The sequence below is a fragment of the Galeopterus variegatus genome, unplaced genomic scaffold (genome assembly GCF_000696425.1).
Source record: "Galeopterus variegatus unplaced genomic scaffold, G_variegatus-3.0.2 Scaffold5176, whole genome shotgun sequence".
Classification (NCBI taxonomy): Eukaryota; Metazoa; Chordata; class Mammalia; order Dermoptera; family Cynocephalidae; genus Galeopterus; species Galeopterus variegatus.
The window spans coordinates 75,994-98,071 of NW_007731287.1; the positions used below are offsets into that span (position 1 = coordinate 75,994).

General features: G+C 36.2%; 1 protein-coding gene across 25 annotated transcripts in view; it reads left to right on the plus strand.

Annotated features, from left to right (window-relative positions):
- Positions 1 to 21,215, plus strand: part of CREM (cAMP responsive element modulator) — a 78,186-nt gene extending 56,971 nt beyond the window's left edge. For 5 of the 25 annotated variants that reach the window (XM_008589052.1, XM_008589044.1, XM_008589048.1 and 2 more), the window contains 2 exons: positions 13,644 to 13,800; positions 19,926 to 21,215. In XM_008589052.1, coding sequence (XP_008587274.1) covers positions 13,644 to 13,800; positions 19,926 to 20,070 — 302 coding nt within the window. In that variant the 3' untranslated portion in view covers positions 20,071 to 21,215. Of the gene's footprint in view, positions 1 to 4,170; positions 4,251 to 4,984; positions 5,071 to 9,468; positions 9,524 to 13,643; positions 13,801 to 19,513 lie in introns of those variants that run through there. The other 20 variants (XM_008589061.1, XM_008589062.1, XM_008589049.1 and 17 more) reach the window with 10 other exon arrangements.
- Positions 21,216 to 22,078: the final 863 nt, after the last annotated feature.

A 22,078-nucleotide genomic window follows, 5' to 3' on the forward strand; every position in this document is an offset into this window, starting at 1 on the left:
TATTTAAGAACGCTTCTTCCACACGTCACAAAAATATTTTTCTACATTGTCTTCTATTAACTATGTAGTTTTACCCTTCACATTTAGGTCTTTAATCCATATGGGATCCACCTCTGTATATACTATCAGGTGGGAATCCATTTTAAATTTTTTCTCCATATATGGAGATAGTACCAATGGTTTGTTCTTTCTTTATTAATTTATGGGGAGACTTAATTATACAGTAGGTTCTTATGTATATTTGGATCTGTCTCAGAACTCTCTATTCTGTACCATTGTCTTTTTCTCTATGCCAGTACCATACTGGTTGTTATCTCACAAAACAAGTTCCCCTTGTCTTTTTTCTCCTTTTAGTTTAGCTATTTGTGAACTATTATTCTTTCATATGCATTTGGAATAAGTTTGAGTTTCTAAGTAGTAATAATAATAATAAAACTAATGATGAGATTGCATTTAGTTTATACATTAATTTAAGGAGAACCGACGTCTTTATACTGTTAAATTGACCTATCCCAAACCATAGAATGTTCTCATTTATTAAGATCTGATTTTACTTCTTTTCACAGTTAAAAATTTTTCTCCAGGGAGGTCTTGCATATTCTTTGTTCAGTTGGTTCCTAAATGCTTTATGGTTTTTGTTGCTATTATGAATGGTACTCTATATTTCTATTACATTTTCTAATTGCTGCTGGTACCTTATTTTTCTTTTATATTTTCTAATTGCTTCTGTAGAGACAGTGATTTTTTTTAAAGTTGGTCTTTCGTCTATTAACCTTGCTAAACTTGAATTACTTCTAGTAATATGCTGATTCTTTGTGAATCAATCTGTGATACTATGTGAATGTTTATAACCATATACTAATAATATTTTGTTTCTTCCCTTCCAATCTTTATTCCTCTTGTTTTTCTTTTTCTCCTTTCCTTTCCTTTTTTTCTTTTTTTTAAATGACAGTGGCCAGGAGTTCCAGTTCTGTGTCACACATAGCAAGGTCAGTGGGCATTCTTGGCTTCCTGAACTTAGAGACAATGTTCCCTATCCACTTGCCACCCTATCATCTCACTGAAAGGTTACATGAATTTCTGAGTTCTCCATGCTTACCTGGATTGATCCTGAACGGTTTTTAATACTGTTGACTTCTGCTTCCTTTACTTCCCTGATGCTGCATGCTCATTAATTTTTCTTCTCTTCCCTGCCTCTCTTTCAGTCTCCTTTGCTGGGCTAATCTTCCTTTTCCCATCTTCCTAGTGTTAGCATTCTTCCTCAGGTTTGCATCCCTGGCCATCTTCCTGTTTGATTTGAGCACGCTCCCTGATGACTTCATCGCCACCCATGGCTTCATTTCATTGTGACTATGCTCCTGACTCCAACTGGCTGCTTAGATGTCCCACACACATCTCTGACTCCTTAAGTCCAAAACTTGACTTCCGTTTTTCCCCACCCCAAATCTCCCTTTGTTTTCTCTATTTTGGTGGTAGACTACCATCCCTCCTGTTGCTTTAAGCCAGAAACCTGGGTGGCATCCCTTACTTTTCCTACCCATCTCCATCCGAAGTCACTTTGTAGATTCTTCCTCTAGCTAATTCACACATTTTCACTCCCCTCCACCCCCACTGTCATCATCCTAGTTCAGGCTGCCATCCCTCTGACCTGGGTTAGGACAGCAGGCTGTAGTTTCTGCCAAGTGGCTGCCCTGAAGCTGGCAGTTGTGGAACAGCTTCCTGATCTTCCTAATCAAGCACCTCCCTTCTTAGCTTGGTCTTTTGGGAATTATTCCTGAAAGTTCAGCTAGTTTCTTCCCTGCCCCCGCAATGATTCTTGGAGATACTAATATTTCTTAAAAACAAAGGTCTGTGCCTCCAACGTTTCACTTTCTACATTACACTCTCTATTCTGCACTTAAAATTCACATCTAATCACATGTCTTAGTCCATTTGGACTGCTATAACAAAATAGCTTAGACTGTATAGCTTTCACTTTAAACTTATTTTTTACAGCTCTGGAAGTTGGGAAGTCCAAGATCAAGGTACCAGCAGATTTGGTGTGTGGAGAAGGACTGCTTCCTTATTCATAGACGGCCCTCTTCTCAGTGTCCTCACATGGCAGAAGGGGCCAGGGCACTGTATGGGGCCTGTTTTATAAGGGTATTATTCCTGTTCATGAGGGCTCTATTCTGATGACATAATCAACTAAAGGCCCCACCTTCTAATACCATTGCATTAGGGGTTAGGATTCCAGCATATGAATTTTGATAGGACACAGACATTCAGTCTACAGCATCTTCCAGTCTCTGCTCAAAACCCTTCAATGAATGCCTATTACCTGTTAGATATGGTCCAAAATCTTTCATGTGGCCCAAATCTTTGCTTGGTCTAAGCCTTGCTTTCTTTATTAGCCCCCTCCTTCTCTACTTCTCCCTCTTTTGTAATGCAGCTCTATTTCTTTCATTTTCTGTGATAGGCTAAGCATTCTCTCCTTTCTAGGGTCTTCACACACCCCCTGATCGAATGTATTATTCAGGCTTCATTTTAGATGACACTTCCCTTCAGGAAGCCTTCCCTGATCCTTCAAATCTGTCTTAGGCAACCCCCTGTGAGTTCCCACTGTACTTTTTAGGCATGTATCACACTGTATTGTGACTCTCTGTGTCCTGCCCAGATGGCAAGTTCTGTTTGGACAAGGATTTTCAGTACCTAGCAAGTCCCTGGCATGTGATAAATGTTCAAAAAACATTTACTGAATGGGAGTGAAATATTCTTCCTCTGTGAAAATGTTATTAGTTTCGTGTGCTGATTGACTGAGTTTTAACTAGTCCAGGGAATATATTACAACTTTACTAATAGCAGTAATCAACTAAGCAACCAAATTCCCTCCTTCCTTTCCTTCCTCTACTCTTTTTTTACTCTAATAACTATTGAGCACCTATGTGCCAATTTAAAGAAACATTGAGATAAAAATCAATTTGAAAGGATGTCTTCTGTTGAAATCTCAGGCCTCTTCTCCGATGCTCTGGAGAATTTGTAGAAACATGGATACTCCCTGACATTTCACTTCCTAAGAACCTGAGTATAAACTCCCTGCTTGTACTGGAAAATGCTTAATTGAGTAAGGCATTTCTGTGGTGGAATGTCCTTCCCTTGACATTAGGTTGCGTTGCATTCTATAAAGATAATAGGTCTCAGTGACATGTCACTTATTTTTGTACAGTAGAGATTCAAAAAATTTTTTTTTCCAGTCTATGGTCTGTTATACTGTTGAACGTCTGCCAGTTTTGTGTCTTAACCTTATAATCATTAAGTTTTCTATAAATGATCCAGCTGTTCATGTGCTGATCCTTCGTTAAGTGATCCAAATAAAAATTGACATATTTTTGGAAATTTAAAAATACTAACTGTGATTTATTTTTGAATTTTAAAAATCATAAAGCTCTTTTCCAGGGGCTTTAATCTGGTACAATAATGTATTAGATTGAATCACATGAAATTGCTATGTTTGTGAGCCAAAAAACATCAAATATCAGCAAGATCATATGATTCAATCTAATAGTTATGGGAGAATGCTATATAATACTTGCTCCATTGGCACAGTGAATTTTTAAAATTTTATTATCTATTTCCTTCAAGTGAAGTTAATAAATTCTGTGTCCCATTACCTAGCTGGACTTTATGTGTTGTAGCAAAGGGTTCAGCAAATAAAAATGTAAGTGAACAAAGGTGGCTGGATATTTCTTATTTAGTGAATTTAGAAGTGTCTATAAAATATGTTATTTCTGTGCTGATTGTCAGTGTGTTTTTTTTTTTATCCCCAAAGTTTAAATCTGCAAGGTTTTTTTTTTCTCCTATGAATTATGAAAAATATATAGGGTTTATTCCCCTTATGTTTACCTATAAACCTTGGACAGTAATAATAATGAAGTAGCTCCATGAAATACAACCATGTAACTTATAATGCTAATGAGACTTTTTTTTTGCCAGAGCCCATTTCAACAGATTTTTACGTAAAAGTAAGAAACAAGAGCATTAAGATGGTTTATTACAGGAAGAGTTTTTATAGAGCCTTGGTTTCAGTGAGCTCGTCTGTGACAAAGCAAATTGATGGCAGTGATAGGCTAGTGATGTCATTGTGATGTCAATACTCCTACTTATCCTGCACATGCTTGCTAGTTGGAACAGTTTTTGTTGAACTGTGATAGGGGAAACAAGACAGTTCTGTATGCCGAAGCCCATCATGGCTGTAACCAGAGAAGAAACAGGTAAGAATTTTAAAGAGTGGTTTAAATTAATTCTGCAGAGTTTTTTGAAGTTTAGGAAAAGTATTTAGGAACATCTGAGTGTTTCAAAAAGTGTTAATTTCCTAGTTGCTTAGTAGTAAGAAATTTCTTTTAATATATTCTATATATGGAGCTTATTTTGTTAAGGGCACCTGAGTGTAATTGCTTCTTTGCTCGGTATTACATTGAGCAAAGCTTACTTGATCAGGGCAGTAATCCTGCCTCTCTCTCTCCCGCCACCACCCCCCACCGCTCTCTCTCTCTCACTCACTCACTCTCCTTTCGTTCCTCCCCCGTCATGTGTGCACCATTCTGCCCTACTAAAATAAACGATTACTTCATCTGCAAACTGTTGCAAATTCAGTCTAACTGCACGTTAAACATATAGTATATACTGTTCACGTTGTAAAAAATTAAGCTTCCGATTTCATTACTGTGTACAAGTGTAGAGCTAAACAGAATAGGCAAAACCACTGTGTTATGGATGTTTGTGTGCCTACTTGTTTCTTTCCTCCTGTTTTTAAAATGGTCTGTTCCTCAGCTAATTGAGTTCAAAGGGCTGATGTCATTACATTTCCTGGAATCGTGTTTCAGCATGGAAGTGGAAAAGTTAAACTCCAAGCGAGCTGCACATTGACGTCAGCTCTGAATCATGTTGTGATTTAGTCAGTTCCTTTCTGCTTTGTCAAGTGCTGCTGACAGATTTAGAGTTGTTAGCCAGCTCACCACTGCCTCTATCTCCAAAATCGCTCTTAGGCTGGATAGCTTTTCTTGTAAGCCTTACTTTAACATTTCTCTTGAGGTAAGTATCTGCTTGAAGAGGGGGAACACTTTATGAAACCTGTTGTGCTTGTATGAACAGAACTCAGGAGCTGTCTGGCAAGCTTACGTGGTAAGGTTGAGCCTCCTGATAAGGGTGTCCCTGCACATGCCTGGTGAGAAGTGGATTGTATATAGGCTGGAGGTTTTCTTTACTCTTGATGTATAGCAACTTGTGATTCAGAGTACCCTCTAGTGCTGAAGTCAGGGAAGTACTTGTCTTCTCATCGTTACTCCAGCCTCTGGTATTTAAATTTGTAAACAGTAATTATTCACGTGGTTTGCTTTTCTTAGTTACAGATAGTGATTTTGAAAGACATGGTTACTAATGACCTTTGTGTGGTTGTTTATTTAGTGGTCTTATTTGTAACCCACAACTGAATTTGCAGTTGAATTCAGAAAGAATGGATCATTATAGACAGCTTCACCACAATTTAACTCTTCAGAATCAGTAGTAGGTCTCAGCCCTCTTCCTACATAAGAACATTCAATTGTCTTGGACAAGTAAAACCTGTACTGAGTTGTTTTTTAAATTGTCTTGCGGAGCTATATATTTTTTTTTCAAAGAAGTTTTTGTGAAGTTTAGAGATGGTATAAATTGCAGAAGCTTTCAGATGACAAATTTATTATGATATAGATGAACGTAAAATAATCGGAAATACTGCATGTCATATGTATTTAGAACCAAAAGACATTTTGTGCATATATTTATTTTGGCTTGTATCTTTCTTTACTAAACTTTTGATTCATATTCACTGTTTGACTTGAATAAGCATGAGATAGAATCATAACAAAAATAAAATAAAATGATTTGAAAATACTGAGTATATTTAGAAATGAAAGTTTAAGGTAAAAATTTAAGTAAAATTTTTAACCATTGCTTGTAAATAAATGAACATTTTTATACATTTATGTTTAGAGAATGAACATACTATCCTCGAAGAGTTCTTTTTTCACAGTTTTACCAATAATGCTTATACATAATTTGCCCTTTCCAATTCAAAATTTTCAAAATGCCGAAACTTAAAAATGTCAGACGATGTAGAGTACTTTTTCAGAAAACCTGATTGTGCCTTTGGAAATCATTATTTTTAAAATCTAGTCAGTCCTCACAGAATCAGTGCTAGCAATTTGAAAAGCTATTTGAAATGAAAAACAAATTTTATTTCCCTTTTTATTTTTAAGAGCCAAGAGATCACAAGGTTTAAGGAACTTTTTCAAAGGTGTAGTAGAGCACCTTTAGGAACCAGGCCTTTGGATTCTCAGTTCAGTAGTATGTGGATTGGTAAACTAAGTGGATTGATCTAGATCAGTGGCTTGCAAACTTTTTGACCATACCCACAGTTTCTATCATGACATGGTGGGCCTGTGTGTGTATTGTCATAGTCATTTTTCTGCAGGATTAAACGTGTGCCCTACATTTATATAAAACAAATTCAAACATAATAATTATCCTTACTATATGCAATGTACTGATACTTCCTTTTCTATCTTTCTTTTTTATTTTAATGTTATTCTTGACCCATGAAATTGATTTTATGACCAACTAATCGTCTACAACTTATAGTTTGAAAAACTCTGATCTATACCAAAATCAGGCTCCTAATAATAATGACTGGCCTAGAAAAGATTTTAGTAGCATTTACTTACTGTATCATGCAGTCAAACATAAAAAGTAAATATCTGTAGTTCATAGGATTATATTATTGGTTCTGTGCATAATTTAAATTTCTATTAGAAATTGTTTTTTTGTTTTATTCATAAGCTGATTATGTTCATATCATAATTTCATATCTTTTAGACTCTGAGTCTTAATAAGCTGTATTCAGACTGGAATTCTGAATTGTTAAAAACAAACTTTCCAATTATTCAAATTTGGAAAATAGTACCTTAGTTAATATTTGATGCATGAGAACAAGGACATATACTTTTGTGAGAGAAGGCTATTGGTAATGATTTTTGTTTGGAGATTTGCACATAAAGGAATGGTTCTGATTGGGTTATAACAATTTCATGAAGTTGGTAGCAAAGCAAGTTATAATTATGTTGGAAGAGAAAATAACAAGTCACTTATCTACCTTAAGTTCCAATAAAACTCAAAATCTGTATAGAGGGTGAAATTGAAAATTGCTATGATGGGGCCGGCCCGGTGGCGCACTGCTACAGTGCGCCGCTTGGGAGCACGGTGGCGCTCCCGCCGAGGGTTCGGATCCCACATACAGACCGGCCGCTCACTGGCTGAGCGAGGTGCGGGCGCAACACCGAGGGTTGCGATCCCGTTGCCGGTCCCGGTCCAGTACGGGCGCGACACTGAGGGTTGTGGCGCTCCCGCCGAGGGTTCGGATCCCACATACAGACCGGCCGCTCACTGGCTGAGCGAGGTGCGGGCGCAGCACCGAGGGTTGCGATCCCGTTGCCGGTCCCGGTCCGGTACGGGCGCGACGCTGAGGGTTGTGATCCGTTGCCGGTCATGAATGAAAAAAGACAAAAAGGAAAAAAAAAAAAAAGAAAATTGCTATGATGCTATTTTCTGACTTTTTGAAAAATTTTTAGTGAAATATAGTTTAGGGTGTTTATTTCACTTTGCCCTGTTTTATTTTCCTATAAGAATATATAGCCTAATAAAATAATTATGATGATACCTTAGGTAAACTTTAAAAACTCATTTAAGGTTGCAAATAAATAAATACAAAGTAGAAAGTGCTATCAAAGAAACTATCAGATTGTGAATGATACACAGGAAGCAGGAAATACAGGTTAAAGGATCAGGGTAGGCCTCAGTGAGGAAACCATATTTAAATGCTGAAAAAGGAGAAGAACTTTCCATGTATTCTCACTGATACCAGGGCAGGTACTATTACACCCATATTATATATAACTGAACACAGATCAGAATGGGTAAATGACTCTTCAAAGCTAACAAAGCTAGCAAGTGCTGAATCAGTTTGGGGCTTCAGACTCCTTCTCTGGTTCTGTTCATACCATATTACATTGCTCCTCAAAATTCACCTGACATTGGTAAGTTAATGCTATTTTAACAGCTGAGTTACAATAGCATGCTACACACTGCTTATAAAATGAAATTATCATTATTTATCAAAATAGATTTTTTTCTAGAGTATTATTACAGTAATAGGACAATAGAGCATATATTTGCCATTATATAGAACATTAAATATCAGTATTCACAATTTTCCCATCTTTTATATAGACTTTGACTTAAAAAACTTAATTAGGTCCCTTATGTCTAACTTATTTAGCTTGATTGTGGTAATCAGTGTCACTATATATGTCAAAGCATCACATTGTACACCTTGAATATATACAATTTTTATTTTTCAATTATATCTCAATAAAGCTGAAAAAGTATTTAATGATTTAATTCTATGTGGTCTTTGTGTTACAGTAATTGTAATAGATGTGAAAATGTACAGGGTTCAAATAGTCATTTTAATGTAGGATTTAATTTTCCCAGAGAAAATGGAGCGATGGAGAAGGGAAATTTTCTGACAGTGTAGGGACACCAGGAATGGACAAACAGAATTTGGGTATTAAGAGCACTGGTGTGGTAGTAGGAAGGGAGAGAACCAAAAAACAAAAGTAGAGAAGATGTCAGTAGCTTATTGGAGCTAGGGAAAGTAGCCTCCTGCTTATAAGCATGACTTCTAAGTTACCTCTGTTGCTTACTTAGGTGTTTTTAGGATTAGCGACACATAGTAAAATGACATATGAAAGAAAGTAGGAATTCTCTCTATAAAAATGTTTTTATTCAGTTAATGTGCCCAGTACTACAGACATCTCAATAAATAAATAAATATAGTAATCAAAGAAAATCACCATCATTTGAGATGTTGATAAATTGTTTCACTTTAGAAGCTGTCAAGATAGGCATTTGGCTGCGTTTCTTATTTATGTCTTTGTTTCCTACTCTGACTTATAGGGTTTTTCAGTTTTTTCTTATACCAGTCTGATGAGAGTGTATCATTTGGTCATTTGTGATTCTCCACCTTTGAGGTTCTATTTTAAATGATTATATACATGGAAAAGGATATTTTATGTTATCTTTAAATAATTTATTCTCTAACAATATATTATAAAATTTAAAAGTTTTTTAATCGGCATATTTTAAAACAAAATGAGGAATAAGAGCTATACATTTTGATTCCCTAGGTTTATTAGAAGGAAACTCCAGGGGAAAATGTATTTATGGATGTTATATGTCTTTCAACTAATATACAGTACATTGGAACATTGTCTTTAAGAACTTAAGGAAGGGAAGAGGAAGGGAACAACATTTACTGAATGCCTACCATGTGCCAGGCACTGTGCTAGACACTTTTGACATACATTACAGAGTTTGTTGTGAGTATTAAATGAGATAATGTATCCCCATTTTACAGATGAGGAAACTGAACTTGCCCCAAGTCACATGGCTGGTAAGTGGCAGAGCTGGACTAGAACCCAGACTCCAAATCCCATGTTTTTTCTGCTGTACCGTGTTTAAAGCTTGCAAAGAGAGGTATGAAGTTAATGACCGTGAATTAAGAGTTCTAGGAATTTTCTTTTCCTACAAAATGTTTGATACTAAACCTAAAAATAAATTTTATGTCAAGAGTTAGATGGTTGGAAACACTATAATTAGAACAACTCTGCTTCTAGGGGTAACTAAAGTATATTTAAGGGAAGATTTAGGAAATAATGTCTTTTATCAAGAAAGGTCGCTGTGAGTAAATACATAACGTCTTGTAAGGTTTTCCATGTCTTAGTGTTAAAGAATTAAAGACTTAGCTATAATAATATAATTCTATAAGAAAGACTTTATTTTAAACCTTACAGATGACAGCTTGTGCAAAACCCTAGAAAGTTCAAACTTTACTTCATAATGCATGTGTAAACCCATGAAGCACCCATTATATGCCAAGTACTGTGCTAGATTCTCGAGGTTACTGAGGTAAAGGAGGTAGTATCCCTGACTTAAAGTTTTTGCTTGATGAGAATAAAATTAGTGTATAAATCTTATTATCTTTCTTCAGTCATGCTTTTTAAGCCCACACTGATGACCCATATATTTTCAGAATATGAAAATGAAATTCTAAAGTAAAAAATAACTTTGACACTTTTAGTAGTTAGATGAGACAGGAATTGGCCTTTATAAAAATACAGGAATAAGAGTATGTCATCAAAAAATGTAGGATGGTTCTTTGAACTTTGATCCTTGGTATCAAATCTGCTTTAAGTTACTACTGAATTTATAAATATGGGAAACTTGAACCTAAATAAGATAAACACTTTTTTAAATAACTTGTTTCAAAAAGAAAACTTTTTGACATTTAGATTTCCTCAAAACAAGAGATTCTCTTTGCCCATATCTTTTTAATGTACTTTATTAATATTATATTTGAGTATATAGAATTTATCCATTGATCATTAGAAGTATATAATCACATAGATTGTTTGGGATATTACAGAAATTTGTACTAATTCCTACTAATTTACACTAATTCCCATTTCTGCCTTGAATTAATGAGCTATGATCTTCTGATTTTTGTTGAAGGAAATAAAATGAATATATATCTAAAAATTTGTAATAAAATTAAGTTTGTTATCTAACATCTAGAACTAACATATCCGCATATATCATTCACTTTCAAGTTATTTTAAACTGATTTTTTTTTTTTTTGACCGGTAACGGAATCGCAACCCTCGGCACGGTGTGGTCTGCACCACGCTCAGCCAGTGAGAGCACCGGCCATCCCTATATAGGATCCGAACCCGCAGCCTTGGCGCTACCAGCGCTGCACTCTCCCAGATGAACCACGGGGCCAGCCCTAAAGTGACATTTTTTCTGAGTTATTGCTCATAGTTTTTTAAGAATGCTTCTTTTGGAATTGCCATTAGCCTTTGTGGCACCAAATTTGGTCCTTTGAGAGTGAGTGTGGCTTTTGGAAGCAGGCAAACGTTGTTTAAAACCATTTCTGGTAAATATGAGACCAATGAATGAATTTTATTTTTCATCTGTGAAGTATTTCCACCCCGTTCCCCCTTTTTAAAAAAACATGGTTTTTTAAGAAAACTGGCTTTTGTGTATCATGTAAGCCTTCTGCTCTAACTTTGTATTATGGAAACTAGCAAATGTATACAAAATTAGAGAGTATAATGAACATCTCTGTACCTTTCTATTAATTTTATTGCACTTCCTTGTGAGCAGTGTTTGGAAAGAACAACCCTAGACCAAAGTTTGCATTCATGCCGCCTGAAAATGTCAACAGGGTGACATGTAAACCCCTCATTCGTCACTGATTGTTCTCATTTCAGGAAGCCTGTGTAGCCTCCATCTGTTCCATTGTTTCAACCTTTATTATCCCATAACCTTCTTCCCTGGATGTGGGTAAAGAGAAAAGAGAGAGAACTATGTTATTCCATGGTCCACTCCATCTCCTGTGACAATATGATTAAGATATTTTTTAAAACATTTTGTAAGTTAGTTTATAACTGGTTTTTAAATGATCTTCCTAAATATTTCAAAGCCATAAAGTTTTCTGTGACATATGTTGAGACATCTGTGTATACAGTAATTTGAATAAAATTTAGGACTTTTCCAAATTTATTAATAGAGATTTTGCTGGTGACCATTAATCACAGTTACTATTTATCACCATTGTTTTTTAAATTACATATAGAAGGAAGAAGCAGTACAACCTTATAAAATGGTATTTTTACTGTTGATACAAATGGTCTTCCCTCAAAACCATGTTTTTTATTATTTTATTCTTTCACCTAATTCTTGAGCCCAGGGTGGGGAGGCAGGCGGGGGAATTGGCATATACCCTAATAGGAGCACATAGGTAGTTAATTTTTGTTTAATTTTTAAAAACTCCTTGGCTGTTATCAATAATAACATTCCATTTAGGTGAAAAGTCTTTGTCTCCCATTTGGGTAAAATTTGGTTCTTACTCAAAGGGTATAATACATTTTAATGAAATATGGAAGTGCTGTATTTTCTCTTTTGATTGGCATTTGGTTCAGACCAACTTTTATAGGATTTAATAACTTGGGGGGGCGGAGGCCTTTTCCTTGCATTTAGCTTTGAGAGAGCATGAATTTTGTAATATTTCATCAGAGTATCAAATTAACTCTGGACCATACATTCTCAAAGTTGAAGTGTTGGTGGTAGAAACATCTTTCAGTACTCAAATCCATCTGTCTTTTCTAGGAAGCTAAGTTTATTGCAGTAGATAGACATACTTTGAATATAAATTAGGAAACTCTGGGCCGGCCCGGTGGCGCACTGCTACAGTGCGCCGCTTGGGAGCGCGGCAGCCCTCCCGCCGAGGGTTCGGATCCCACATACAGACCAGTTCCCGCTCACTGGCTGAGCGAGGGGCGGGCGCAGTACCGAGGGTTGCGATCCCGTTGCCGGTCCCAGTCCGGTACGGGCGCGACACTGAGGGTTGCGGTCTGTTGCCGGACACGAAAAAAGACAAAAAGGAAAAAAAAAATTAGGAAACTCTGAGAATTTACTTTTAGTATTCAATCTGAATACTAAGTAAATATTAAATCTTTTAACTTGATGACTATACTTAGAGATATTTTTTAAAAAGAATACTTAGAAATGTATTATTATCCTGAGAAACCTAAGACAAAAATTATCTTTCCTTAAAGAAACCAGTTTGCTATTTTGTTTTGTTTTTTTAACTGAAACTGCAACAAACTAGAGATTCCATTCAGTTCCTCAATCATTTTCTGGCAATAGGATTTGCACTTAAAGACATTCAATAACTGTTTCAGGCATGATAATAGGGTATAGGAAAATCTCTTAACTGAAATATTTCAGAGGATGGAGATATTCTGCTTAATTAAAATTTCTACAGTAGTGTCCTAGAGCCAGCTCCCATTAGCTTGCTAGAGCTGATAGTTAAATTTTCAGCATCTCTGTGAACTGGTTGTTAAAACAACCATTATTAAAAATTACACACACATGCACAAATATATTCTTAAATAAATTACATTAAAATCATTAGTTCTCAAAATTCATTTCTAATTATTTCATCTGTACTCTTGAGGTTCTTTATATCTGTTTTATCCGTATGGTGTGCTACTTACTGTGTGTCCCTTTCCAACTCTACATTCAGTGAAGTCACATAGGTAGCTTGAAATTTACCATGGTGAATCATGGGAATCATAAAACACTACAGATCAGGGCTCCCCCCCTTAGAGAGCTGTTTCTTAAATGTTTAGCAGCATACTACTGATTTTAGGCTAAATGAACTATCAGCTGAAAAGCCTGCTGCCTTTAACCTTTGATAAAAACCTATCCAAAATGTGTTAGGACATTTTTCTACCTAAAATGTGTAGAACGTGCTGAGTATCATTGTTCCAAAGCTGAAGAAAACCTTTGACACTTAAGATTCTTGCAGTGCTCAGAATAATCATCTTAAACATTACAAGATTACCTCTTATGCCATGTAAAAAGTATGTTATTTCCAGGTCAATTTTAAATAAAATATCAAATGGTGACTTGTTTATATAAGCTTGTAATATTTTGCTTCCTTGCAGCCACCACTGGTGACATGCCCACTTACCAGATCCGAGCTCCCACTACTGCTTTGCCACAGGGAGTGATGATGGCGGCCTCACCAGGAAGTTTGCACAGTCCCCAGCAACTAGCAGAAGAAGCAACACGCAAACGAGAACTGAGGCTAATGAAAAACAGGTAGGACGTTTCACTGGAAATTAGTAACCACTTGCAGGACACAATTTATTTCTGTGGGGCTTTTAAAAAAATTACACTTTTCCTAAGTGTTTCTCCTGAGTTAAATGTTATGTTGCATTTTATGTGGGTTTGTGCTCTGCACGTGATGATGATTAGATTACCTTCTAGTCAGAATTCCTAGCCATTGAACTATTTCATTAGTAGGAGGTACATCCATCCCTATGTGTTGTAAGGGTAATATCCAAAAGATACATTAACTTTTTTGTAAAAATGATAGAAGGACTTTATTACAAACAAGGATTTATTTTGTGAATAGGTGATAAGTATAGTTTTTTGCTTCTTTATGAGCAAAATAAATTTAAGTGTGAGTTAATATTTATTTTCTAAGTTTTTTACATGTAGTTGTCTATTATGTAAATTTTTTTCTATTATATTGAAATACATATTTGTTCTGATAAATTTTTGTCAAGTGTAAATATAAAATAACAAAAAGAATTAAAATCACCCATAGCTCCACCACTTAGAGATACCTACTAATATTTGTATTTTCCTTCTGCTCTGTTTTTCTCTCTCATTCTCGCTCCCTATCTCTGTAATTTTATTATTAAGCAGCAGTATATCATAAAATGCTATTTTCCAAAAAATTTTTAAAATTTAAACTTAAAATAAATTTCACTTACATATTTATTGGTTTAGTTTTAGTTACGGAGAATGGTATAAATTAATGTGATTTTTGAAATGAACAGAATTGTCTAAGAATTTCCCAATAGTCTTGTCACCTTATTCCTAAGTGTTAAATAATGTCCTCATTGTAAGAAAACAACACATTTCAGAAGGTATCATGTGCTTTCCTGTGATCAGGACCACATGGTGGTAGTTAATTTAGGAGGTGTTACAACCTAGTGAATCTAGAAATTGTGGCCCCTGAGCCCTTCAGATTCAGTGCTAAGTTCATCACAGTCCTTTTAACTGAGTGTGAACCAGAAGTAGCTATATTCAGTTTATTAATAACCTTTTCAATGTCACAATTTGATATATTATAGGAATCTTTAAGTTGGCTACTGTTCCTAAGCTTATTATTTATCACAGATCATTAGATGGAGTTTTGTAGACTGGTGAACTCAACAGATAACCAGAAGTAGGACTGTAAGATATGGACATCTTGATCAGTCTTTATTCCTTGTTTGCTCAGTAGTGCTGGATTCATACTTTTTATCATCAGCATTTTGCTCAGAAATCCTAAATGAGCTGATGGGTGAAGCTCACACAGCATCATAGTTATTTGATGGCAATCTTATTATTGAAGATCCCTAACTTTGATCTTATGGAGAAATGCAGATACTTTAAAATTGCACTTTCTGAGATCTCAGGAGCTATGAGTATAATTGCCTCTCTGGTCATAAAATGTACATTGTGAAGTTCAGTTTAGAAATATAAGGTATGATAATAATGCAAACTGTAAAATTGTTCATTGATGTCTTGTTTTACCCAGAGGAAACAAAAGGAAGAACCAGGAAGTAGTCTTATTATTTCCCTTTTATTGTATTTCTCTACCTTTATTTTTATTTATTTATTTATTTAGCAGCTGGCTGGTTTGGGGATCCGAACTCTTGACCATGGTGTTATATAACACTGCACTCTAACCAACTGTGCTAACTGGCCAGCCTCTACCTCTACTTTTATTTTTTTATTTTATTTTTATTTTTTCCTTTTTGTCTTTTTTCGTGTCCGGCAACGGATCGCAACCCTCAGTGTCGCGCCTGTACCGGACCACGACCGGCAACGGGATCGCAACCCTCGGTGTCGCGCCCGCACCTCACTCAGCCAGTGAGCGGGAACCGGTCTGTATGTGGGATCCGAACCCTCGGCGGGAGCGCCGCCATGCTCCCAAGCGGCACACTGTAGCAGTGTGCCACCGGGCCGGCCCTCTACCTCTACTTTTAGATTTTAAGTTTGTCACTAGAAATACCAAAATGAAATAGATAAGATATTAGGCAGTGGGTTCCTATAAATGTGCCACACAACTGCCTACACATACATATGTAATACCCCTGAAGAAAAAAACCCCACAAAATTTTAGGTTTTTAAAAAATAACAGATAATAACTATTAGATAGCATTTGTGTTTGGCCTGCAAATAACCAAAGGAAATGGAGGCTTAAACTTGTAGGTGTTTTTTTAATTATCATCATAATTGCACAGTGAATGCAAGTTATTGGGACTGTAAATTGATTTCAGTTCAGCCCCTGCCTCAGGCTTCTGTCCCATGCTCATAACATGAGTTTCAGAGTATCTAAGCTCTGTCCTTGTGTTGCGAGAAAGTTAAGGAGTCTAGCGCACCCATGACCCCAGCCTCTGGCAGAACTGCCTTCCTTGGACTTCAGAAAAATGTCAGCCCTTGGCCTTTTCAGATGGCTGGCATGATGCCCATCCATCTGAACATGGTCGATGTGACTCTGGACAAACTCAGAAAGAAGTTGTGCCCACTTAGCGTTCCTGTGCATGGTAGATGAGCTCCCTTTGGAACTGGCTCCAGGACCAAGCATGCTTCTGCAAGCAAACAAGACAAGGAAAACCACGGAATGAGCCTTCTTTTCCTTTTTGCCTTGGTTGCCAGATACAGTGCTGCCAGATTCTGTACCTAATAAAAGGAAAAATGAAAAAATGAACACTGCAAAATGGGAATTGTGTTAATGACCAGACTGTGATGAGGATCACTCAAAAGGCACAGCCTGGGGTCTGCTATGTGGTTGGCACTTTGTAACCAGCAACTGAAAAATAACATTTTTTGCGGGTGAAGACCCACTGTGTTTAGAAATTGAGGGTTTTATAGGCAGCGTTTGCTGAAAAGCAGGGTCTTCCTGTATCAATATTAAAACTAAGTTTTGTGGTTTGAAAAAAAAAAACAAACTTGTAGGTGTTTTTTTGATCTCATATAGCATATCTGGAGGTATGTGCAGCCAGAACAAAGGCTCAGCAGTGTCATCAAGGTTCGTCCTCCCTGCTCTGTCATCTTCAGCATGTACCATACATTCTTATGATCACAGCATGGCTGCTGCACTCCAGGCACTGCACCAGGCAGGAAGAAGGGAGAAGGGCTAGAACCAAAAATTGGGTTTGGCTAAGTCTGGCTCTTCTGAAAATTCTTCCTGAAAGACCCTCCCAGCAACTTTCACCTATATTTCATTGGCTAGAAATAGGTCTCTAGTCCCAGCTGTAAGGGATTCTGAAAAGGGTATATTTTAGCTCTCCAAATCTCAAGACAAGAGAAAAGCAGATGATAAATGGCTATTAGGTTGCTCAGTGTGTGGTTAGCAGGTTTTAACTGCTTTGTCTCTCTGTGCTTTCACATGAGAATAGGTCTGGTTACTATCCCCATTTTATAGATGGGGAACTGGGGTTCAGAGAGGTTAAGTAATAAGTTAGTGAAGATCGCATAGCCCAAACTGGACAGAACCAAGATATGCAGTCAGGCAGCCTTTATTCTAGAGCCTGTCCAGTACACTAACACCAGGGTCACCTCAAAAAGACCTCATTGTAAGCTCCAGATTTAACTTCATGGAAGTATGTAGGTTGTAATAATTAACATGAAAGTTCTCTTATACATTCTCTTTTTATAATTTGGCTGGCATCTATAATAGATATTTAATTATATTGTATTTCTACCAATCCAGCAACAGTTTTTATTTCTATACAGCCTTGTTAGTTTTTCCTTTTTGTCATGTATTACCTCTGTGCCATGTATCTCCTCTCCATGCTGAAGATATGTCCAGACAAATGCAAGGCCAGGAAAATGAGCTAACTATTAATAGAAGAAACAGGTGTTTTCCATAGCTGAGAAGTACTTAGGAGTGTACCATCTACTTGTGTGATCATTTAAAGCTTCGTGCTTGGAACATTTTGACTTTAGTAACGTGTGTGCACGCACGCGTGCACATATGCACAAATGCAAAATATGAAGTATGGATATTTACAGTAAACAGCTGATAAATAAAATTTTAAAATTAAATACACCACAAAACTGCTATTAGGTATTTAAATTTTCACTTAATGGTAACTTGTTTTGTAAAATAACTATCTTCCTTCTAGATCTAGAATTTAAGATAATGATTTTATCATGAAAACCTTGGTATTCATAAATGAATAAATAAATGTTCCTTTGTGGAAGAGATTTGAATTATGTTCCCAAATTGGTAAATTTGTAAGTGTGCTTGGATTTATTTTTAACTTTTCCCTGTGCATCATGAATTAATCAAATTAATTGCTATTTACCAGATTCAATTCACTTTTACATTTTTAATTTTTTTTGTTAACCAGTTGAGAAGTCTGAGAACTTTGTGAGTTCACAGGGTGAGTGTATTGTTCCTGGCTAGGAAGTAGGGGTTGATCTTTTCCTGTAGTTCATTGGGATTTCAAGGTTTCTTTTCTGCTGATTCTTGCTTTCCATAGAGAAAACACAGATATCCAGTTAGTGAGAGTCAGCTTTCCTAAAAATAAAACAATTAGCCAAATCTATTGTATGCATCACACTTAGTTCAGAATTACAACAATGCTAATTGGCATTACAGTAACTGGTGTTTAGACATTCAGCACTACTTTTGTTAAAATATATTTGAATGATAATATCTGTTTCGGTATAGGCTTTCTTGATATGAAGGGTACAGATGTACCCCAAAGTCAGTTATTCTGGAATTGAATACTCAAAAATAAAGCTGTTATCAGAGAGTATCTTCTATAGAGGAGTTAAATGAAGTAGTTGCCATCCCCTCCCACCATGAAAAGAAGAAGAGAGAAAACATTGGCTTTATTTATTGTTTTTTGGTGGGATTATGCATGAAAATTACTAACTCAGCTCATCTATTTATTTGTGTTTGTTGCTTTGGCTGCTGGTCTGTTCTGTCCTTTGGGCATTGCTTATAGTGCTTTAAAATTCATTATATTGGATATTAAATGCATGTGATTAAAGAACATCCTTGAAATACACTTTTGGGTTATTCAGTAGCTTCCTTTTCATAATTTTAATTCTTGTGTTTCTTACATTGTGGGTTTGAATTGTCTGAATTATTGAGTGTTGTGTTACGTAGCCTCCTCCTTTGCTTCTTTAGTTTTCAGAAACAGTGTTCATTTCATTTTGGTTTATAAAAATGTACATGTTTTGTTTATTTTTGTAATTCATGTTGTGTTTTCTAGCAAATAAATCATTTCCTGCAGTCGTGATTGATCTTGTTTAACTGAGATTTAGTCTTGAAGAATAAAAATCTCCAATATTGACATTTAAGGTTCTGAGGATTAATTCGTATAATCATTTTTGATCATATAAAATTAACTCATTGTGATGGAATATGTGGCTTTTGACAGACAAAAATCATTAAGAGAATTGAAAGGATCTGTAAGTGTTTCTGTAGAAATTCTGCTTGGGGATGTGATACTATTGTTTTAGTTTACTGAAAATAATTATGGTCGTTGTTATCAGGGAATGTGTGCAAATGGAATCATGGAATGCTGGGCAAATTGATTGTGCTCTCAGGTCAGTCCTGTTGTCTTACAGTAATCTTACAAAAAGGCATATGCTTGGTTAGATTTGTTATGTGGCTTTGTGCAGACCTTACCTAGGATTGACTGGTTGTTGAGTTTGGGGGGCAGAAGTTCATTGAGCCACTCTGGATTGTGCTGGGAGGTTGTTCCTTTAGTCATGTGCCTTGTGTTGGTTCCAGGGAAGCTGCCCGGGAGTGTCGCAGGAAGAAGAAAGAATATGTCAAATGTCTTGAAAATCGTGTGGCTGTGCTTGAAAACCAAAACAAGACTCTCATTGAGGAACTCAAGGCCCTCAAAGATCTTTATTGCCATAAAGCAGAGTAACTGTCTTTGACTTGGACCTTGTTTACTATGAACTCTAATCACAGCAGGAGATGCGGCAGTTCTACTAATTGCCATGTGGACTTGTGGAAGGGACCCTTGTGACCCTTAAGAATCCAGTTTGGCTTAGTGTTTGAAGTTGAATTGGGAATGTTGTTCCAAGATTTGGAATGCAACCATGATCACATTTACTGAGCTTATTACTTCAGTCTGTTTGTCAATAGCATGCAAAAAATGTTTTGTTTGCCCTTTTGCTTCTACTTTTTTCAGGGAAGCTGCTAAAGAATGTCGACGGCGAAAGAAAGAATATGTAAAATGTCTGGAGAGTCGAGTTGCAGTGCTGGAAGTTCAGAACAAGAAGCTTATAGAGGAACTTGAAACCTTGAAAGACATTTGCTCTCCCAAAACAGATTAGTAGAAATATTTAACTATGAACTGATTGCAACATGCACAGTTGCTTTTGAAGGCAATACAATATATAGCCAGCAAGAATTATGGCTTTTTTCCTTTTTATCATTCATTTTCTTCTCTAATCTCTAACATTCCTAAAATGCTTCACTGTACGTAGTTAACCCTTAGCTATAACTTCAATTTTTTAAAAGAGACAAACTGTAAAAATGTATGTAACAAATTCTTAAAATGAAATATTTGTAAGACTTATTCAGATACCACATATTTGCAGTTCCCAGTCCCTGTGTCATGAATAGTGTCCTATGCAATAAAATTTTTTGCAGGTCTTTAGAAATCATTTTAGGAAAGGATGATCAAAGATAATGCATCCAGCAGTACAGTAAAAATAAACCACAAAAACATAACTCAGGAAAGAATTTTTTTTAAAAGTATATCTAATGACATGCCTATATGAGAATAATAGCCTAGAAATGAATTTATGGCCTTTGCAGATTTTTACGTTGGTTGCTTTGTAAAGAAAATATTGTATTGCTGTCCTTGAATGCCACAGTTGAAGAAAGTTTTTAATAGAACCATGTTGGTTGCACTTTGTAGTGTTTGGTGCTCATTTAAATATCTGAACATTTACTACAGTTTTTACTCTTATTGTGTAATATAAATGATCTTGTAGAATTTCTTAGTCTTGGTTTAATATTAAGGCTTGGAGTGAGTTACAAGCCTATTAGAACTGTAATACATACCTTCATGGGTACTAGCCAATTTCTGCATTGGGTCATAATCCTAGCAAATGTTCTTTCTGCCATCTCATCAGAAGGACAGCCCCAGAATTTGGCACACAGAAGCACAGAGCTGCAATGAGAGATTCAGCCTTTGTGATGGATGAGACCTTTCTGTAGATGGTCTGGAGATCTCCTCCTGATGACCCTGTATTTTGAGCGTTAGCCAACAACCACAGGAAGTTCAAAGTAAAAATGAAAACAACCCAAGATTTTATTTTTCATTTCAAAACAGCTTGTGGTCCATATTAGATCAGATATTCTTATGTCAGCACTTTCAGATGAAATTAATTACAATCGAGACAGCAATGTTATTACTGGTATCTACATTTCATCCTGTTTTTGTAATAAAAGGCTTCATTCAAGGTGTAAACCCAAAGCTCTAACCATATGATGTGACGTCACCTCTCATTCACTAACATTTATTGAATGCCTACTATGTGCTAGAGTGTGCTACATTTTTTGCTTCTAATTCTTTGCTTCTAATTCATTTTTTGCTTCTAAACTTCTCATTTGTTAAGGATCCCTCCCACCCCACAGTTTCAATTGTGGAACTGATCAATGTGTAAAGGGAGTATAAAAACAGAGGTCATATGTATAGTGTCCAACTCCTGCTTCCCCCATACCATGGTTCTTTCCCTATCTGTAACTCCCAGAAGGTAGGATGAGTCATTTTTGGCTTTCTTTAAAACTGTTTCTTCTTTCTTTAGAGTCTAAGCTCTGAATTTCTTTTATCTCAATTTTTGTCTTTTCTTCTGCAGAGAAGTAAGGTGAGGAAAGAAGACAAGGAAGAAAAAGAGGAAAGGAAAACTCAGAGTTTCAGGTGAAGGAAAATAGTGCTTTGCACTCATTCATTCATTCGTCCGTTGTCAGTCAGTCAGTCGCTATAAATCAGTTGTGTGCTCGGAATGGCAGACATGGAGAGGAAGACACGAGAATCAGCAGACAAGATGTAAAAAGTTAGAGGCAGTAAACGCCATGTGTTAGAATTAGAGGAAGATGTAGGCAGGGATTAAATAAAAAACTTCATGCAGGAGGTAGATTTTGAACTGGGCCTTGAAGTGATTGATAGTGCTGGGGAGGAGGGTATTCTAGACAGGGAATACATGTTCCAAGGAGCTAGAATTTGGGGGGCTGAAAGAGATAAAGCCAGCACTCACATAAGAGTCAATTTCATTTTAAAAAGATGGTGTTGGGAGGGAAGAGAGAGCAAGTGAACGTGTATGTGTTCTTGTG